At 46.0% G+C, this 15,606-nt stretch overlaps 2 protein-coding genes across 2 annotated transcripts; both read left to right on the forward strand.

Moving 5' to 3' along the window:
• The first annotated feature begins 1,128 nt into the window (after nucleotides 1-1,128).
• Nucleotides 1,129-2,064, forward strand: LOC123355225 (olfactory receptor 51G1-like). The gene has a single exon (XM_044997451.1). The coding sequence runs from the start codon at nucleotides 1,129-1,131 to the stop codon at nucleotides 2,062-2,064; it is 936 nt and encodes a 311-aa protein (XP_044853386.1).
• A 12,409-nt stretch (nucleotides 2,065-14,473) lies between these two features.
• On the forward strand, nucleotides 14,474-15,409 carry LOC123374346 (olfactory receptor 51G2-like). The gene has a single exon (XM_045024217.1). It carries the CDS (start codon nucleotides 14,474-14,476, stop codon nucleotides 15,407-15,409), a length of 936 nt encoding a protein of 311 aa, XP_044880152.1.
• Nucleotides 15,410-15,606: the final 197 nt, after the last annotated feature.

Raw genomic sequence — 15,606 nt, forward strand, 5'->3', positions numbered from 1 at the left:
TACACACTCAACTGGATATTAGTACAAACACTAGGTTTGCACTATTCTCCCATTTGTGATGCCGTCCCCTACCCTGGCCAGTTGAAGTAACTCTCTGTGTTACCTTGTAACTTGCCAAATATCAACAAAGACCTGCATGGGGAGAGGATATAGGTCCTGTGAGGATGAAGAGAAACCTATAGGATGAGCAAACTCTCTGGAGTCAGTCTACTTTGACCAAGGAAGCACTTACGCTTCTCTTGGAGGGATTCTTGGGGGTCAGAGTGTATCACTGGGAGCATCTGGTAAGGGAAAGTAAATAAAGCCCAGTTCTGACTGAATTTACACATGTAGAGCTGTAGTGATGCCGTTAAAGTCAATATTATTCAATTAAGAAAATGGCAATAAGAATTTATCTCATGTACTGCAAGGCAGTGGAGAAAATTATATATATATATATATATATATATATATATATATAGCTTCACTCCAGGACACATAGGTACAGAACCATTTTCACCATGAACTGGCCATGTGTTTAGACTTCTTTCATGATACAATGGGCCACACTCAGAATTGGAGGGCCAGAAAGGGTGTCTGTGGGAAGGTCATAATTGCAAAATCACACCGTGCTCAAGTAGGCTGCAGAATTCCCGACCACAAGATATCAAGGGGGCCAAGAGTTTAGCAGGATTCAAAGAGGGACGGGATGTTTATATGGGCAACCAGAAAATCCAATTATAGTAGTGAGGATTGTTTTTAAAAGTCTTGGAAGGGCTCTAAACCTTCCTCATTTACACCACTACATATGTTTATCTAGTGACTGTCATGGAGATATTTTCCCTGGGAGCAGGATATCTCACAGCTGTCTATTTCAGGGCTTCTTCCAACCTTCTTCTGCAGCATCTGGAACTGGTCACTGGATACTGGGCTAGATGGAATGTAGGTCTGATCCAGTCTTGCAGTGCCTATCTTCCTGTTGTTGGTGTAAATCCAAGACTATGTTTTTGCTGATTTTCCTTGAGCTCCCGGGAGTCTCTAAACTTGCACCGAAAGCAGAAAGGTATCTTTTTAAATATCATTTAGTCTCCTGTTTTTTTCCCTTTCAGGAAGGAAAGTTCAAAACTCCTCAGACCTGCCCAGTACATTATGTCATCTGTCAATGACACCAAATTCAACTCTGCAGTGTTCCTGCTCACTGGGATACCTGGAAAGGAAGACGTACATCGCTGGATCTCTATCCCCTTCTGCTTAATATATGTTATTTCAATATTAGGAAATGCAGTCATTCTATTCATTATAAAAACAGATCGAACCCTTCATGAGCCCATGTACATTTTCCTTTCCATGTTGGCCGACACAGACCTTGGCATATCAATATCAACCATGCCGACGACACTGGGCATATTCTTGTTTAACTCTAGGGAGATCAGCCTCGATGCCTGTTTTGCCCAGCTGTTCTTCATCCACTTGCTTCAAGTAATGGAATCCTCCTTCCTCTTGTTGATGGCCTTTGACCGCTACATCGCAATCTGTAACCCACTGAGATATGCTTCCATCTTAACTCCACTGAGGTTAGCCAAAATGGGACTGCTGTGTGTGCTAAGAGGGGTGGTCGTAGTATTACCACTCCCTTTTCTGCTGAAGCGGTTCCAATACTGTCGAGCTAATGTTCTCTCCCATTCCTACTGCGTACATCAGGAAGTCATGAAGCTGGCTTGTTCAGATATCACAGTCAACAGAATCTATGGCTTGTCTATTAATCTCTTAACGGTGGGGTTGGATTCATTGCTCATCTTTCTCTCTTATGTGATGATCCTCAAAACTGTGCTGAGTGTCACATCCCACGCGGAGAGCCTCAGGGCCCTGAATACCTGCGTCTCCCACTTGTTCGCCGTACTGCTCTTCTACATACCAGAGATTGGCTTGTCTGTGATACACAGATTTGGGAATAGCTCTTCTCACTTGCTTCAGATTCTCCTGGGCTACGTCTACCTGCTGGTCCCACCCCTGATGAACCCAATCGTGTACAGCGTGAAAAACAAACACCTTCGTGCGAGGATAATCAGGATGTTCATCAAGTGAAGGGTCAATTCATCGCCTGGCTCCAGTGCTGGTGACACGGGTCACCTATTGCATTCTAGACACTTAAATCCAAGACAACATGAGCTACTGATCTCCACTCTGTAGAGAGAGGGTCAGATGGGGTCTAAGGCCTGGAACAATGGGAGTGGGGCTGACCCCAAACACTGGTGAGGGAGGACAGTGCATGGGGAAAGGAGACCAAGGCAGGCAGCACCATTTATAAATTGACGGTGTTCATGGAGAGCCGGGAGACCAGTGGGATGTTGGCTAATAAAGGGCCATACTGGTGGCTGATCCAACCTCTGAATTCCTGTTGATGCTGTCAATAAAGAGAAGGGATGTGGATGTTGTTTCCCATTAAACCTGCCTGGGCACTGTCCTGTCTCTGGTTAAATATCCACGGGCCATGAAAAAAAGCTGCAGAGCTGTTGTGGAGTCACAGTTCTGGTATTTCCTGAGCGCTCTGGATGCTGCGTGATCCATGGAGGTGCAGCTACTGTGGACAGGGGCTATTCAAGGGGCACGAACACCCACCCTTCCCCTACGCCCTCAGCCAGGGGCTTGTGACTGAGTCCCAGGAGGAGCCATTCACGCAGCCCCCACTCCCCATTGATGAATCTGCACCCGTGCACCTGCTGAACCCACTTTCCACAGCGGCAGGGCAGAGCTGCGTGTGTGAGGGAGGATCTAACACACAGGAGTCCTGGCAAGAGACTCAGGCTCAGATTCCCTCCTCCTCCCCTCGGTTTATTCTTCCCCAGGAATGTCAAGGAGTGGAAGAGGGACAGTGAACGTTTCAGTGAGCCTCTGAGTAATGGCTGCTGTGACTCAGCAGAGCATGCATGGGCATGTGATCAGACCACATGACACTGAACTCCATTTTGGTACCTGTATTTCGCCACAAACTGGTCTGGGTACTTAGCTTAGAACAAAGGGTTCTTGCCATATGGAAAAACTTTATAAAGTGTTGAGTGACATCATCTGTTGACCTACCTCTCCTCATCTCCCCAAAAGAGGCACAGCTCTCTCTGATCCCAGCCCAGCCCACTGATTGTAGGTTAACCCCTTTCAAAAGGTAAAAGCAGGACACATGCAAGAGACCCATCCCATCTGTGACCCAACCCTTCTACTCTTCTTTCCCCTTGAGGCCCAACCCCCTGCTCCTCCAAGGCCCCTTCCTGTGCCCCACCTCGTCCTCCAAGACCCCACCACTTGCTCCTCCTCATTACCTGAGGCTCCAACCACTGTCCAGGCCAGAAGCCAGAGCCGGGCTATGATAAAAGCTTCCCAGGGAGCTAGAACCACTGTGAGGTGCCCCAGATACTCCACAGGGGATGGGTGGCCCAGTTATTTCTTCACCTGTCACTAGCTTGCCTACCCCATTCAGTAAGGGTCCCGTATTTTCCCTGACCTTTTTGCTAACATACCTGTAAAAACCCTTCTTGTTACCTTTCACATCCCTTGCTAGCTGCAACTCCAATGATGCCTTGGCCTTCCTGATTACACCTCTGCATTATCTAGCAATATTTTTATACTCGTCCCTAGCCATCTGTCCAAATTTCCACTTCTTGTAAGCTTCCTTTTTGAGTTTAAGCTCACTGAAGATTTCACTGTTAAGCAGAACTAGTTGCCTGCCATATTTGCTATCCTTTCTGCACTTCACAGTGGTTTGTTCCTGCACCGTCAATAAGGCTTCTTTAAAATACAGTCAGCCCTCCTGGATTCCTTGCCCCCTCATATTAGCTTCCCTGGGGATCCTGCCCATCATTTCCCTAAGGGAGTCAAAGTCTGCTTTTCTGAAGTCCAGGATCCGTATTTTGCTACTCTCCTTTCTTCCTTTTGTCAGGATACTGAACTCATCCATATTATGGTCACTGCTGCCTAGGTTGCCACCCACTTCTACTTCCTCTACCAATGCTTCCCTGTTTGTAAGCAGCAGATAGAGGGGAGAACAGCCCCTGGTTGGTTCCTCTGTCACTTGTACCAGGAAGTTGTCCCCAGCACACTCCAAAAACTTCCTGGATTGTCTGTGCATTGCTGCATTGCTCTCTCAGCAAATGTCAGGGTGATTGAAGTTTGGGCAGAGGGCAGGGCCTCAGGGGAAAAGGTGGAGCAGGGGATCCAACAAGCCTAAACCAGTGCAGACCTCAGCAAGGAGGTCGGGGAGGGGGAGCGGAGGACTTGTGAGTAAAGGAGGAAGTGGGGCTGGAGGGTATAGAGCCAACCTTCAAATACAAAATGCAGATAGCACAACAATAACCAGCAAATCATAACTTTTTCATAGACATCTTACATGTCACATGTTGTACAAGATTTGTTTCAAATATAGAACAGTGATTCCAAAGTGATCTCTAGATATATGGTCATATTTTGATCAGAGAACATCACAGAAGCTCTTACCATGGCCCAGCTCTGGTGTGGCCAGGAGGCAGAGCCCCAGGGGAAGTGGAAAGTCTGAAGCAATGCAGACACCAGCAACAAGAATGATAGAGTATTCATGAGTAAAGGAGAGTGGTCACGTTGGAGGGTAGGAGACCTTGTGCTTTGGAGAAGACTGAATAAATGCAACCCCGCAAAGGGGAATCTTGTTTTAAGTATCCCAGGCTGAGAGTAAGTCAATGCAAGGACTTTATAAGGAATGTAAGGGTGATGCAAGGTTACCTCAGTACCCAAATGGGCACTCTGGGGTGGTCCCTATCTTCACGGATTTGGCCAGAGTGGGCTGTGCTCCTGGAAGCTGTTACCAATGGGTGGAGGTCAGCCCAGCCCCTGAGGCTGCGGGAGAACAGGCCAGCAAATCAAACCACTGTAACTGGCTCCTTGCCATCCCCGCTGTCTGCAGGTTGGTACTGTTCTCTGGGCACTGCTCTGCGACTCAATAGATCTGGGTTTGATTTCCTTGCTGTGTGCCTGTGTGCAAGCCATGGGCTGTCTCTGAGCCTCTGCCCAGGTGGGTAGCAGCACTGCCCTACCTCACAGCAGTGGTGGGAGGATGAATACATTCAAGGTGCTCAGATACTCTGAGACCCCAAGATCAGGGCGAATCAGTGTCCCACAGAACAACAACTTTGACATTTGTCTATAAATGGCCTCTTACCACAGCCTCCTGTGACAGCTGCTTCTGGGAAGCCCCATGACTCCAGCACCTTGGTGTCTGTGGCAAATGTGGGGGTGCTCGGGGGTGACAGTGAGGGGTAGGTAGTGGATTTCTGAGGGGAGTGTTGGAGTGTCATGGGGTCAACGGGAGTTTCAGCACAATCACCAGAGCGGCGTTTGCAAGCCATAGAGGCTGAATTGGTCTAACCGACAAGCAATGGAGCAATGGCCATGGGAGACTCATCTTAGACAATCTGGCTGGGAGAAAGCAGTTTTAAGGCAAAAGTCAACTCCACAGCTTGGCCCTGAAACAAGGACACTGCTGAGCACTTTGGTTTCCAAAGTCTTCTTCCAAAAGAAAGGGGCAAACAGATGGGAAGATGCTCTCAGAGACACAGGGAAAATAAGCTGGGCCCCAAGAACTCCTTGGCTTCCCAGAAGTTTAAAAGTTGGGCCAGTTCTGTTTCTCTGTCTCCAGAGCAAAGCCTGTCTACCTTAGCTTGGAGTGACACGTGAGATAGATGAGCGTAGACGTATGGTAGCTGCCTGGTATTTTATAACCATTTTCTCTAAAGCTTTGTGCTGTTTGCTAATAAACCTCCTAGTTTTAAGGAGGGTGGGGGTGACTGTATAGCCCTGGTCACAAACTCCCTACAGAAGTGACTGAGGTGTCCAGTCAGAGCTGCTTGGTGATAAACTTTAATCATAGGTGGGATGTTGTTCCCAGCTCGAAAAGTGGGAGTATTGCGAGATTCGCCCCCAGGACATAAAAGGACCTAGTATAAAGTGACCATATATCCCAATTTTACTGTGACAATCCCAATTCTTCTTGGCCAGCGTCTGTCCTGGTTAAGTGCCTGTCAGCATTCAGAGGAGCAACTTGTTCAAGTTTCATCCAAGATAATGATCCACTCAAGCCTGTGGTTCCAAGTGGTGGCAGATGACATAACAAGGAGCAATGGTCTCAGGTACAAAACTGAAGACGCTAGACAGTGCTGATGGGAGATCGCAAATTCAAAGCAGACCTTAAAGAGTTACAAAGGCATCTCACAAAACTCAGTGACTGGGTGAATGACAGATGAATTTCGGTGTTGATAAATGCAAAGTAATGCACACTGGAAAACTTAATCCCCACTTTACATACAAAAGGATGTTTCCAAATTAGTTGTTACCACTCAGGAAAAAGATCTTGGAGTCATTGTGGATGGTCTCTGAAAACATCTGCTCAATGTGCAGCAGCAGTCAAAGAAAGCTAACAGAATATTGAGAACCATAGTCGGAGGATGTAATAGGTCAGGACAGGCTAAGACTCCAGTGGTGCAGCTGTGGATGCTGGCCACCAGTTGCGGGATTTACACAGGGAAGTTTTTGCTTATTATTATGCACATGCAGGTTCCAAGGTGGCCGAGGATGCAGTATGTGGTACTTAGCTTCCCAGGTTCAGGGAGATTACTGATGAATAGTGGAAGCTGTATAACACTTTCCACAGTGACAAGTTGTCACCCTCACGGTGCAGTCTGGGAGCTGTGGGAACTGCTGTGCCCCTCAATCCTCCAGCTGGGCTGGCCAATCATACACTGCTCTGCTGGTGACACAGCCAGCCTCTGCAAGCCTTGGTATCACCCAACACGACAGCAGTTAGTGCCATAAAACCAGCTGAGCTGCCTGAGTGCTTTACCTAAGCCTCTCAAAGAAAGCCAGGAGACAACAGCCAATTTCCCAGCTTCTCCACCTTGCTCCCTTTCTTGAGTATGAACCCCGAATTGTATCGTCTTGCTCAGCACTGGTGTCTGTACAGCGTAAGCTCATTAATAGAGGTCACTTTCCCCCTGCTGCGGGGAAGATATGCAACAGCCTTTGTACATAGACTTGAGATTTTCCCAGACACTGTACCCAAAACATGCTGGTAAAGATAAAGCATAAAAAAAATCTACAAAAAGATGGATTTTAAGAAATTATAAGTGATCGCAAACAGATCAAAGTAGATTACCTAGCAAATAAGCAAAAAAACATAAATTAAGCCTAACATACTAGATAGGCTGGAGGTGAATTACCAATTTCTCACCCTGACTGATGAAACAAGCAGTCCACCAAGTTTCCATACGCAGGCTAGAAATCCCTTTAGGCTGGGACCAGCACTTCCCTCCATTCAGTCTTTGTTCCTCAGGTGTTTCCAGGAGTTCTCTTGTCTGGGGAGTGAGGCCAAGAAATGGCCTCACACTCTGCGTTATATATTGGAAAAATACACATACCAAAATGGAGTTTCGTGTCATGTGGTTTGGTCACATGTCCTTGCATGCGCTGCTGAGTCATAGCAGCCATTATCCATAGGCTGCCTGGAGCATTCTCAGGAAGGGTCACCGGATGTGGGGATAAGCTGCCCCTCAGACCTACTGTTTCCCTTAATGTCCCATTACTCTGAATAGGCCCCTCACAACCAGCTGTCTTGACAGGAAGCATTTTGCCCAGGTGTAGCTACATTTGAAATACAGATACATAGTCAATATTCATGACTTCTGATACAAAAATGATTCATGCATAAATATAGTGTTATCATATTTCGCAAATCATAACATTTCCATAGGCACCTCACCAGACACATTTTGTACAACATGCATTATAATGATATCATAATCATATCATAATGATACCACTATGCTGAATACTGAAGGCAGTGTCATAACTGCTTCCTCAGCTGCTCTGGAACATGCATGGCACATTTAAAATGTTCAGGTTCTTCAGAAAGAGACATACTTTCCCCGTGGGGCAGATTGGGGTCTCAGGAGGGGAGGCACGGAAAGGCTGAGGGGGCTCTGTCCAGCCCAAGGCTCCTCCATCCACGAGGTGTAGGAGGGGAGATCAGGGCTACAGACATTGGTGGTGGGCAGGCCCTGGGTTCTCCAGGATGGGGAGGTTCAGTGCTCCAGCCGTGGTGGGGGAGAGCTTCTGGCAGAAGGTGTGGGGCCAAGGGGACCTCCCTCCCCGAAGGGGGGCTCCACCCACCATTCATGTTGGGAACCATTAGGAAAGGAATAGATAATGAGAGAGAAAATCCCATATTGCCTCTGTATAAATCCATGGCACACCCACATCTTGAATGCTGTGTGCTGTTTTGATTCCCCCATTTCAAAATATATATATATACTGTATGTGAATTGGAAAAAGTACAGAGAAAGGGTAACAAAAATATTTACGGACATGGAGCAACTTCCAGATGAAGAGATTAAAAAGACTGGGACTGTTCATCTTGGAAAAGGGATGACAAAGTGGGGATATGATAGAGGTCTGTAAAATCATGAGCGGTGTGGAGAAAATGAATAAGGAAGTGTTATTTTCACCTACACAATAATCAGTGGTCACCCAATTAAGTTAATAGGCAGAAGGTTTAAAACACACAAAAGAAAGTACTTTATCATACAATGCACAGTCAGCCTGTGGACTCATTGCCAAGGGATGTTGTGAAGGCCAAACGTATAACTGGTCCAAAAAAGAATAACATAAGTTCATGGAGGAAAGGTCCATCAATTAGCCAAAATGGAGGAGACGGAGGGGATGGATCCCTTGATAATTCCATGTTCTCTTCATTCCCTCAGAAGTATCTGCACTGGGCAGGACAAACCATTTGTTCAACACAACAAGGCCGTTATTATATACTTTAATTGTTCCACTGATGGATGGGCTGCTGCTGACAGGCTATTTCCAGGGGCTCCCTCTCTTATAGAATGGCGTATCCACCCCAGCAGATGTCCAGGTGCTGCTCACTGTGGAAGGCTGATTGCAGGCTAGTGCTGCCAACTAGGGGTGTGGTCCAGTAGCACGAGGGACAGAGGCTCATGGTTTGACCCAGAGCTGGGCTGGAAAACAGAGAGATTTTCCCTCCACGAAAAATGTTGAGCAAACTAAAATGTTTCCTTTTCATCCATTTTTTGGGGTGAGTTTTCACAGAAAATGGATCATTTTTCTCTGAAAGCTCAGCTGACATGATGCTGCCCAGCTGCAGCTGCCTGCATCTCCAAGAGAAACTGGAGGCTTTTCATCTCTCACTTCTTCATAACATAAATGAAGGTGGCACTGACAGAGTCTCTGGCTGCACTCTGGGTCTGGAAAGGTCAAAATTTTCCGAACAGTCTCTGGCTGGGGTATTGTGCCCATCAGCTTCTCTAACCAGCCCTCCCATCTCTGTGCAGCTCCTCTGTAGCCCTGAGGATTAATCTGTTGGTCTGTATAAAATGTCTTTTTGATAAAAGTGTGTAGGCTGCATAGATTATAGAATTTTTATAAGCTGTAATGCAAGATACCGATAGACATCCAGGCCAGACAGTCTGGCCAATTTCCTGCGTGACGCCGAAAGCAACCTTTAAGACCCTTACTCAGAAAAGTAATAATAGAATACAAACCCACGTAAATGTCTGAGGACCTTTTGAATGTCTGCTAACCTTTCACCTAGATAGGGTGAAAAGTGGGGGATTTCTGCCCACAAATCTCACACGTACACCACAGACTGCGTACATATCTGTCACTCATACGCATATCTAGTTGGCCTATGAGGGATAGGTACCCTAACATTTCCGTGGGGGAAAGACAAATTTGGGCATAGGAGGAAGGATTTCTCCCTATAAAAAGGGTGACAATCCACCATTAGGCAGGCGATACATCTTTCTATCTTCCATCGCCTCACCCTGCCTACACCTACGAAAGCTGTCAAACTACTGATAAGTCGTGGGGTTATTTCTTTTCAAAGCTGTAAGTATAAAAAGGACTTTAATTTCTGCTTTACCTCTAAGCATTATAGGGTTAAAGCTCATAACCATTTTTCATCACTTCCTCTATCTATCAGAGGTATGAACACTCTAGTGCTACTGCACAGAGTGAATTTAGAACTGTGTATTATCATAGATTTATATCTCTTAAAGAACTGTGATATTTTGTAACTTTGTAATCTCAAACTGCTTTTAACATTTTGCATTTACTTCTTGTTTCATTGATTTTAAATAAAAGGTCTTGATTGACTAATTTTGTCTCAGTGGAATTTCCTGTCAGATACCCCAATCTCCCTGTATAAATTCTGTGAAGCCTCATTCAAGACGAAATTTATCTTCTGATCACACATATTGGCGAGCCATACCCATATTATTAATATCTATTAATTATTATTATATTGCTAATTAATTAGAAAATTAATTATTAAATAAAACTAAATTAAGTGGATAAATTCCACTGTCCCTACTAACCCACCCCAAATCAGGCTACACCTCCCACCCTGTACAAGGCCCCTTCAGCAGATCCCATGGGCAGTGGCTTCTGTGACAGGCCCTGGTAGCACATCTCTGATGAACCTGTGCTAGCAGGGAGCTGGAGAGGGTCTTAGAGCAGTTGTGGAGTTACAGAGATGGTGGGTGGGCCTAGGTACCAGTGAATCACTGAGATCTGTGCATAACTTTGGATCCTGGGTCCCTTTTCATTCCTCAGGGAGAAGAATCCACATCCTGGAACTATCCAAGGGAAATTTCCATGTACAGATCCATGTGGAATCTACACCCCTGGCCTGCACCCTGGGTTTGTGATGCAGAAAAGGGGGCTGCCAGGTAGAAAATGGGTCCTATATTATTCTATTATTTATTATTCTATTTTATTTTATTTTAGCAAAATCACAGCTGTGACAGCATCGCGGTAGCCATGTGACTAATTGGAACCATGCAAACAGATATGACAAGCCCCGAGTCCAGGAATAGAGCCTGTACCTCGGTTTCTGCTGCAGTCCAATTCGGTAGCATCACCTCTCGTCTCCTGTGATTTGGCCTCCTCCAGTTTGTCATTGGCTGTTATGGTGGTTAGAGCTGGTGCCAACTAAGCCAAGCAGCTGAGGTTCCCTGATGGCCAAATGGCCCCCAAGGGAATATGCAACATGCTTCATAAAGTCAATTGCCTCCCTGTCTGAACGGATACTGCCTGCTGCCTGTGCTACCTCTCTGATGGTTCCTTGTCCTTTACGGTGAAGACCTCTGGTGTCAGCGGCTCCCCTTCTAGGAGGAATTGGGTACGTTGACAGGTTTCACTATCTTTAAAATGCAAAGTGAAGGGGAAAGGCTGCGAGCTGTTTCCATTTGCAGATGTTCTGTGCAGAGGCAGAGGACTCAGGTCGGCTGTCGGGATGACTCAGTAATGGGGCTGGGGGCAGGCAGCGCTAGGTAGCTTGTGAACCCCTCCCCTACATCTGCCCATGCTCCACAGTGCGTTATTCAAGCTTTACGGAAAACTGACTTTCAAAGAGAGCTTGGAGTGATAAATCCCCAATGCCCCAAGTCAGGATTTCTCCAGGGGTCCCATTTCTAGAGGTGCCCTGTAGCTCTGAGGAGATTCTAGACCCCTAAGCCAGTCAGAAAATTAGCATATGCCCTATCAGACTTGTTATCACAGACCACAGAGGTGCCATGTGCTCTGGTCTCCAAAGTGCCAGATGTCAGGACTCAGACCCTGCCCTCCCATGGGGTGGAATCCTGCGATCCTCCCACCCTCAGACTGGGCCCTGCACTACCACACAGAGCGAGTCTATTGTGCTTGCCCAGGAATTCACAGTGGGTTCAGCACCTGTGGTTCTTCCCTTTGGGAGTCTGTGACTAGTGGTGAGATGAGAGACCAGCCAGCCTTCTTGAACCAAAATACTCTTAATCTGAACAGTAGAAATAATGTGTAACATGGGAGAATAAGAGGGTTTTCAAAGAAGAATCTGTACACATCTCTGACCCCCAAACCCTGCCACTCTGGTGGGGACCCAGGCAGGCCGGGGGCCTTCAGACATCCCTAGTGGTATCTGTGTGTGTCAGTCTGAGGAGCTTCTCAGCAGCAGCTGCCCCACCTCTGCACAGGCTACCAACACTGGTAAAACAAGCTGTGTAATGTGGCTGGAGCCCGGAAATAGGCTCTTCCCAGCTTGTAGCTCCAGTGTTGTCTCTCGACCTCCCTGAAGTGCTGACTGAGCGATGGCTTTTCTTGAGGTGTTGCTTCCCATACTGCTTGTTTCCCAGGATCCTGCTACTAAACTAAGATGAGCCGTGCAGGTTTCACCCAATACAGCCGTAACATAAACATCCCAATAGTTAACCCAATGTAGCTCTACAGCAAACATCCCAACAACTGGGTTTAACAGACACATTCATTATGGCAGCTCAGCTCCATGTCTGTCACAATGCTGTTTCTGGGTCCTAAGGATTTTATGAATACAGGGCAGAGACAGTCAAAGAGAGAGAGAGCAAGAGAGCATAATAGACGACTTTCCTGTGTGAAATGAAGTTCCAGTTCCATTAATACTCATGCATTTGACCTTGAAAGGCACTAACTGCATCATGCCTGAATAATAAGTGCTGAGGTTACTATGTACTAGAGAGTGAGAACTCAGGGAATGGCTATTTTCTACCCTGACCCCAATGCCTGTTACCACTCTGGATACAGGCTACAGACTGACAGAACAGAACCTGAGGAGAACCAGTCAGCTATTAACCCAGGGACAGAGGAGCTACTAGACTTTTCTTTGCTGACAAGCGACTGAATGAGGGCTGAGACACTGGGATCTTTTCAGGTTCTGAAGAAATCCCGATGAGAGATGCTACATTTTAAGTCCCACTGTAACCTGAGAAATCATCTCTGAAAGACGATCAGAGGGGAAAGAATGCGTTGACACGTGTGTGCTAAAGTACAGATGTGTAAATGTTATGGCAAAACTTTTCATTGTAATACAGATATTACAAACCAATATTTCATGACATTTTTGTATATTGAAAGCCGGCAGCAGAGTTGTTAGAATCTCTACAGGAAGGAGCAGTGGTAACATTACTGCTTAATGGCTTTTGCTTATGAAAGTATATCAGAAGTTCTCCACATACTATTTGCAAAGGATTTATGCTATGAAATCATTTCTAGTGACTAGTTGTATGATACTGTCTCTTGGTAACTGATCAGTAGCTGTTTCTAACACTTACATTTAGAGTCATGAACACAATCCCTCTGCAGTACCCGTGCAAGACTTTCCAAAAATTCCTGAGAGAACAGAACCGCTGCTCTATGTTTCCGCAAAGAGTAGAGCTGAGGTTTAGTAAAGGGGAGTATAATAGTGGTTCTATGTAACTTACACCCGTCACCTCTTACAGGAGCATTGCTCGGATAATTTGCAGACTCAGCTGGATATTAGTGTAAACCTAGTGTTTTCACTATTCACCCATTTGTAATACCATCCCCTTCCAGGCCTGGCTGAAGTAACTCTCTGTTAACTTTCCAGATATCTAAAAATGCCTCATGGTGAGAGGATGCAGGTCCTGTGAGGATGAAAAGAAGGCTGTAGGATGATCAGACTCTCTGGCTTCAGTCACCTTTGGCCAAGGAAACACTTCAGCTCTCTTGGAGGTATTCTTGGGGTCAGAGTATATCTCCAGGAGCATCTGGTAAGGGAAAATAAATAGAACCCGGTTCTGACTGAATTTACACACGTAGATCTGAAGTGACTCACTTGAAGTCAATATTATTGAATTAAGAAAATGGCAATAAGAATTTATCTCATGTACTGCAAAGAGGCAGTGGCATAATTTTGAAGTGTCAGGAGTGGAGAAATTTATATATAAATTTTATATATAAAATATTAAACACATTTATAAACATCTTCAGTCAAGGACACACAGATGCAAAGACCGTTTTCAACCGGCCATTTCTTTAGGTTCATGTCATCATACAATGGACCACACTCAGAAGTGGAAGGCCAGAATGGGTGTCTGTGGGAAGGTCACAATTGCAAAATCACACAGTGCTAAAGAGGTGCTGCGGAAATCCCAGGCACAAGGGATCGGGGGGGGGGGAAGAATTTAGCAAGATTCAAAGAGGAACGGAATGTTTATATGGGTAACTAGAAAATTCAATTACATTAGTGAGGATTCTTTTTAAAAAGTCTTGGGAGGGCTCTAAACCTTCCTGATTTATACCACAAAATATGCCTAACTTGTGGATGTCAGGGAGAAATTTTCCCTTGGAGCAAGTTATCTCATAGCTGCCTGTTTGGGGCTTCTTCCACCTACCTCTGCAGCATCTGGAACTGGCCACTGGATACTGGGCTAGATGGACTGCAGGTCTGATCCAGTCTGGCAGTGCCTGTCTTCCTATCAGTGGTGTATATCCAATACTATGTTTTTCCTAATCTTCCTTGAGCTCCTGGGAACCTCTAGACTTGTACTGAGAGAAGAAAGATGTTTCATTAAATATCATCTAGTCTCCTGTTTTTTTTCCTTTCAGGAAGGAAAGTTCAAAACACCTTGGATCTGCCCAGGACATTATGTCAGGTGTCAATGACACCAAATTCAACTCTGCAGTGTTTCTGCTCACCGGGATACCTGGGCAGGAAGACGTCCATCTCTGGATCTCTGTCCCATTCTGCCTAATGTATGTTATTTCAATAGTAGGAAATTCAGTCATTCTGTTCATTATAAAAACAGATCGAACCCTCCATGAGCCCATGTACATTTTCCTTTCCATGTTGGTCATCACAGACCTTGGCTTATCAGTATCCACCATGCCTACAACATTGGGGATATTATTATTTAACTCAAGGGAGATCAGCCTCAATGCCTGTTTCGCCCAGCTCTTCTTCATCGACTCTCTTTCATACATTGAATCTTCCGTTCTCTTCTTGATGGCCTTTGACCGCTTCATTGTGATCTCTAACCCACTAAGATATGCTTCCATCTTAACCCCAATGAGAATAGCTAAAATGGGACTGGTGGTTGTGCTAAGATCCGTGGTCCTAATATTCCCACTCCCCTTTCTCCTGAAACGGTTCCGATACTGTCGAGCCAATGTCCTGTCCCATTCCTACTGCCTGCACCAGGATGTCATGAAGATGGCTTGTTCTGACATCACAGTCAACATCATCTATGGCTTGTCTATTAAACTCTTAGCGGTGGGGTTGGACTTATTGCTCATCTTTGTCTCCTATGTGATGATCCTCAAAACTGTGCTGAGTGTCGCGTCCCACGCGGAGTGCCTCAGGGCCCTGAACACCTGTGTCTCCCACCTGTGCGCCATTGTGCTCTTCTACTTACCACATATCGGCTTGACTGTGATACACAGGTTTGGGAACAGCTCTTCTCACTTGCTTCAGATTTTCCTAGGCTACATCTACGTGCTGGTTCCACCCCTCATGAACCCAATCGTGTACAGCGTGAAAAGCAAACACCTTCGTGCGAGGATAATCAGGGTGTTCCTTAAGTGAACAGTGAGTTCATCAGCTAACTCCAGCACTGTTGACACGGGCCGTGTAAAACACACGCCCCCTATTCCATCCCGGACCCATACATCCAAGATGGAATGGGCTAAGGCCTGGAGCAATGGAAGAGGGGTTGGTGAGGGAGGCTACTGCACTGGTAGAAGGAAGGCAACAGCATTTACAAAGTGGATGTGTTTGTGGAG

This window comes from Mauremys mutica, chromosome 1 (assembly GCF_020497125.1).
Source record: "Mauremys mutica isolate MM-2020 ecotype Southern chromosome 1, ASM2049712v1, whole genome shotgun sequence".
NCBI lineage: Eukaryota > Metazoa > Chordata > Testudines > Geoemydidae > Mauremys > Mauremys mutica.

What these genes read in the sequence shown, in the direction of transcription:
- LOC123374346 (XM_045024217.1), top strand. Translation starts at nt 14,474, where the DNA reads ATGTCAGGTGTCAATGACACCAAATTCAACTCTGCAGTGTTTCTGCTC.
- LOC123355225 (XM_044997451.1), top strand. Translation starts at nt 1,129, where the DNA reads ATGTCATCTGTCAATGACACCAAATTCAACTCTGCAGTGTTCCTGCTC.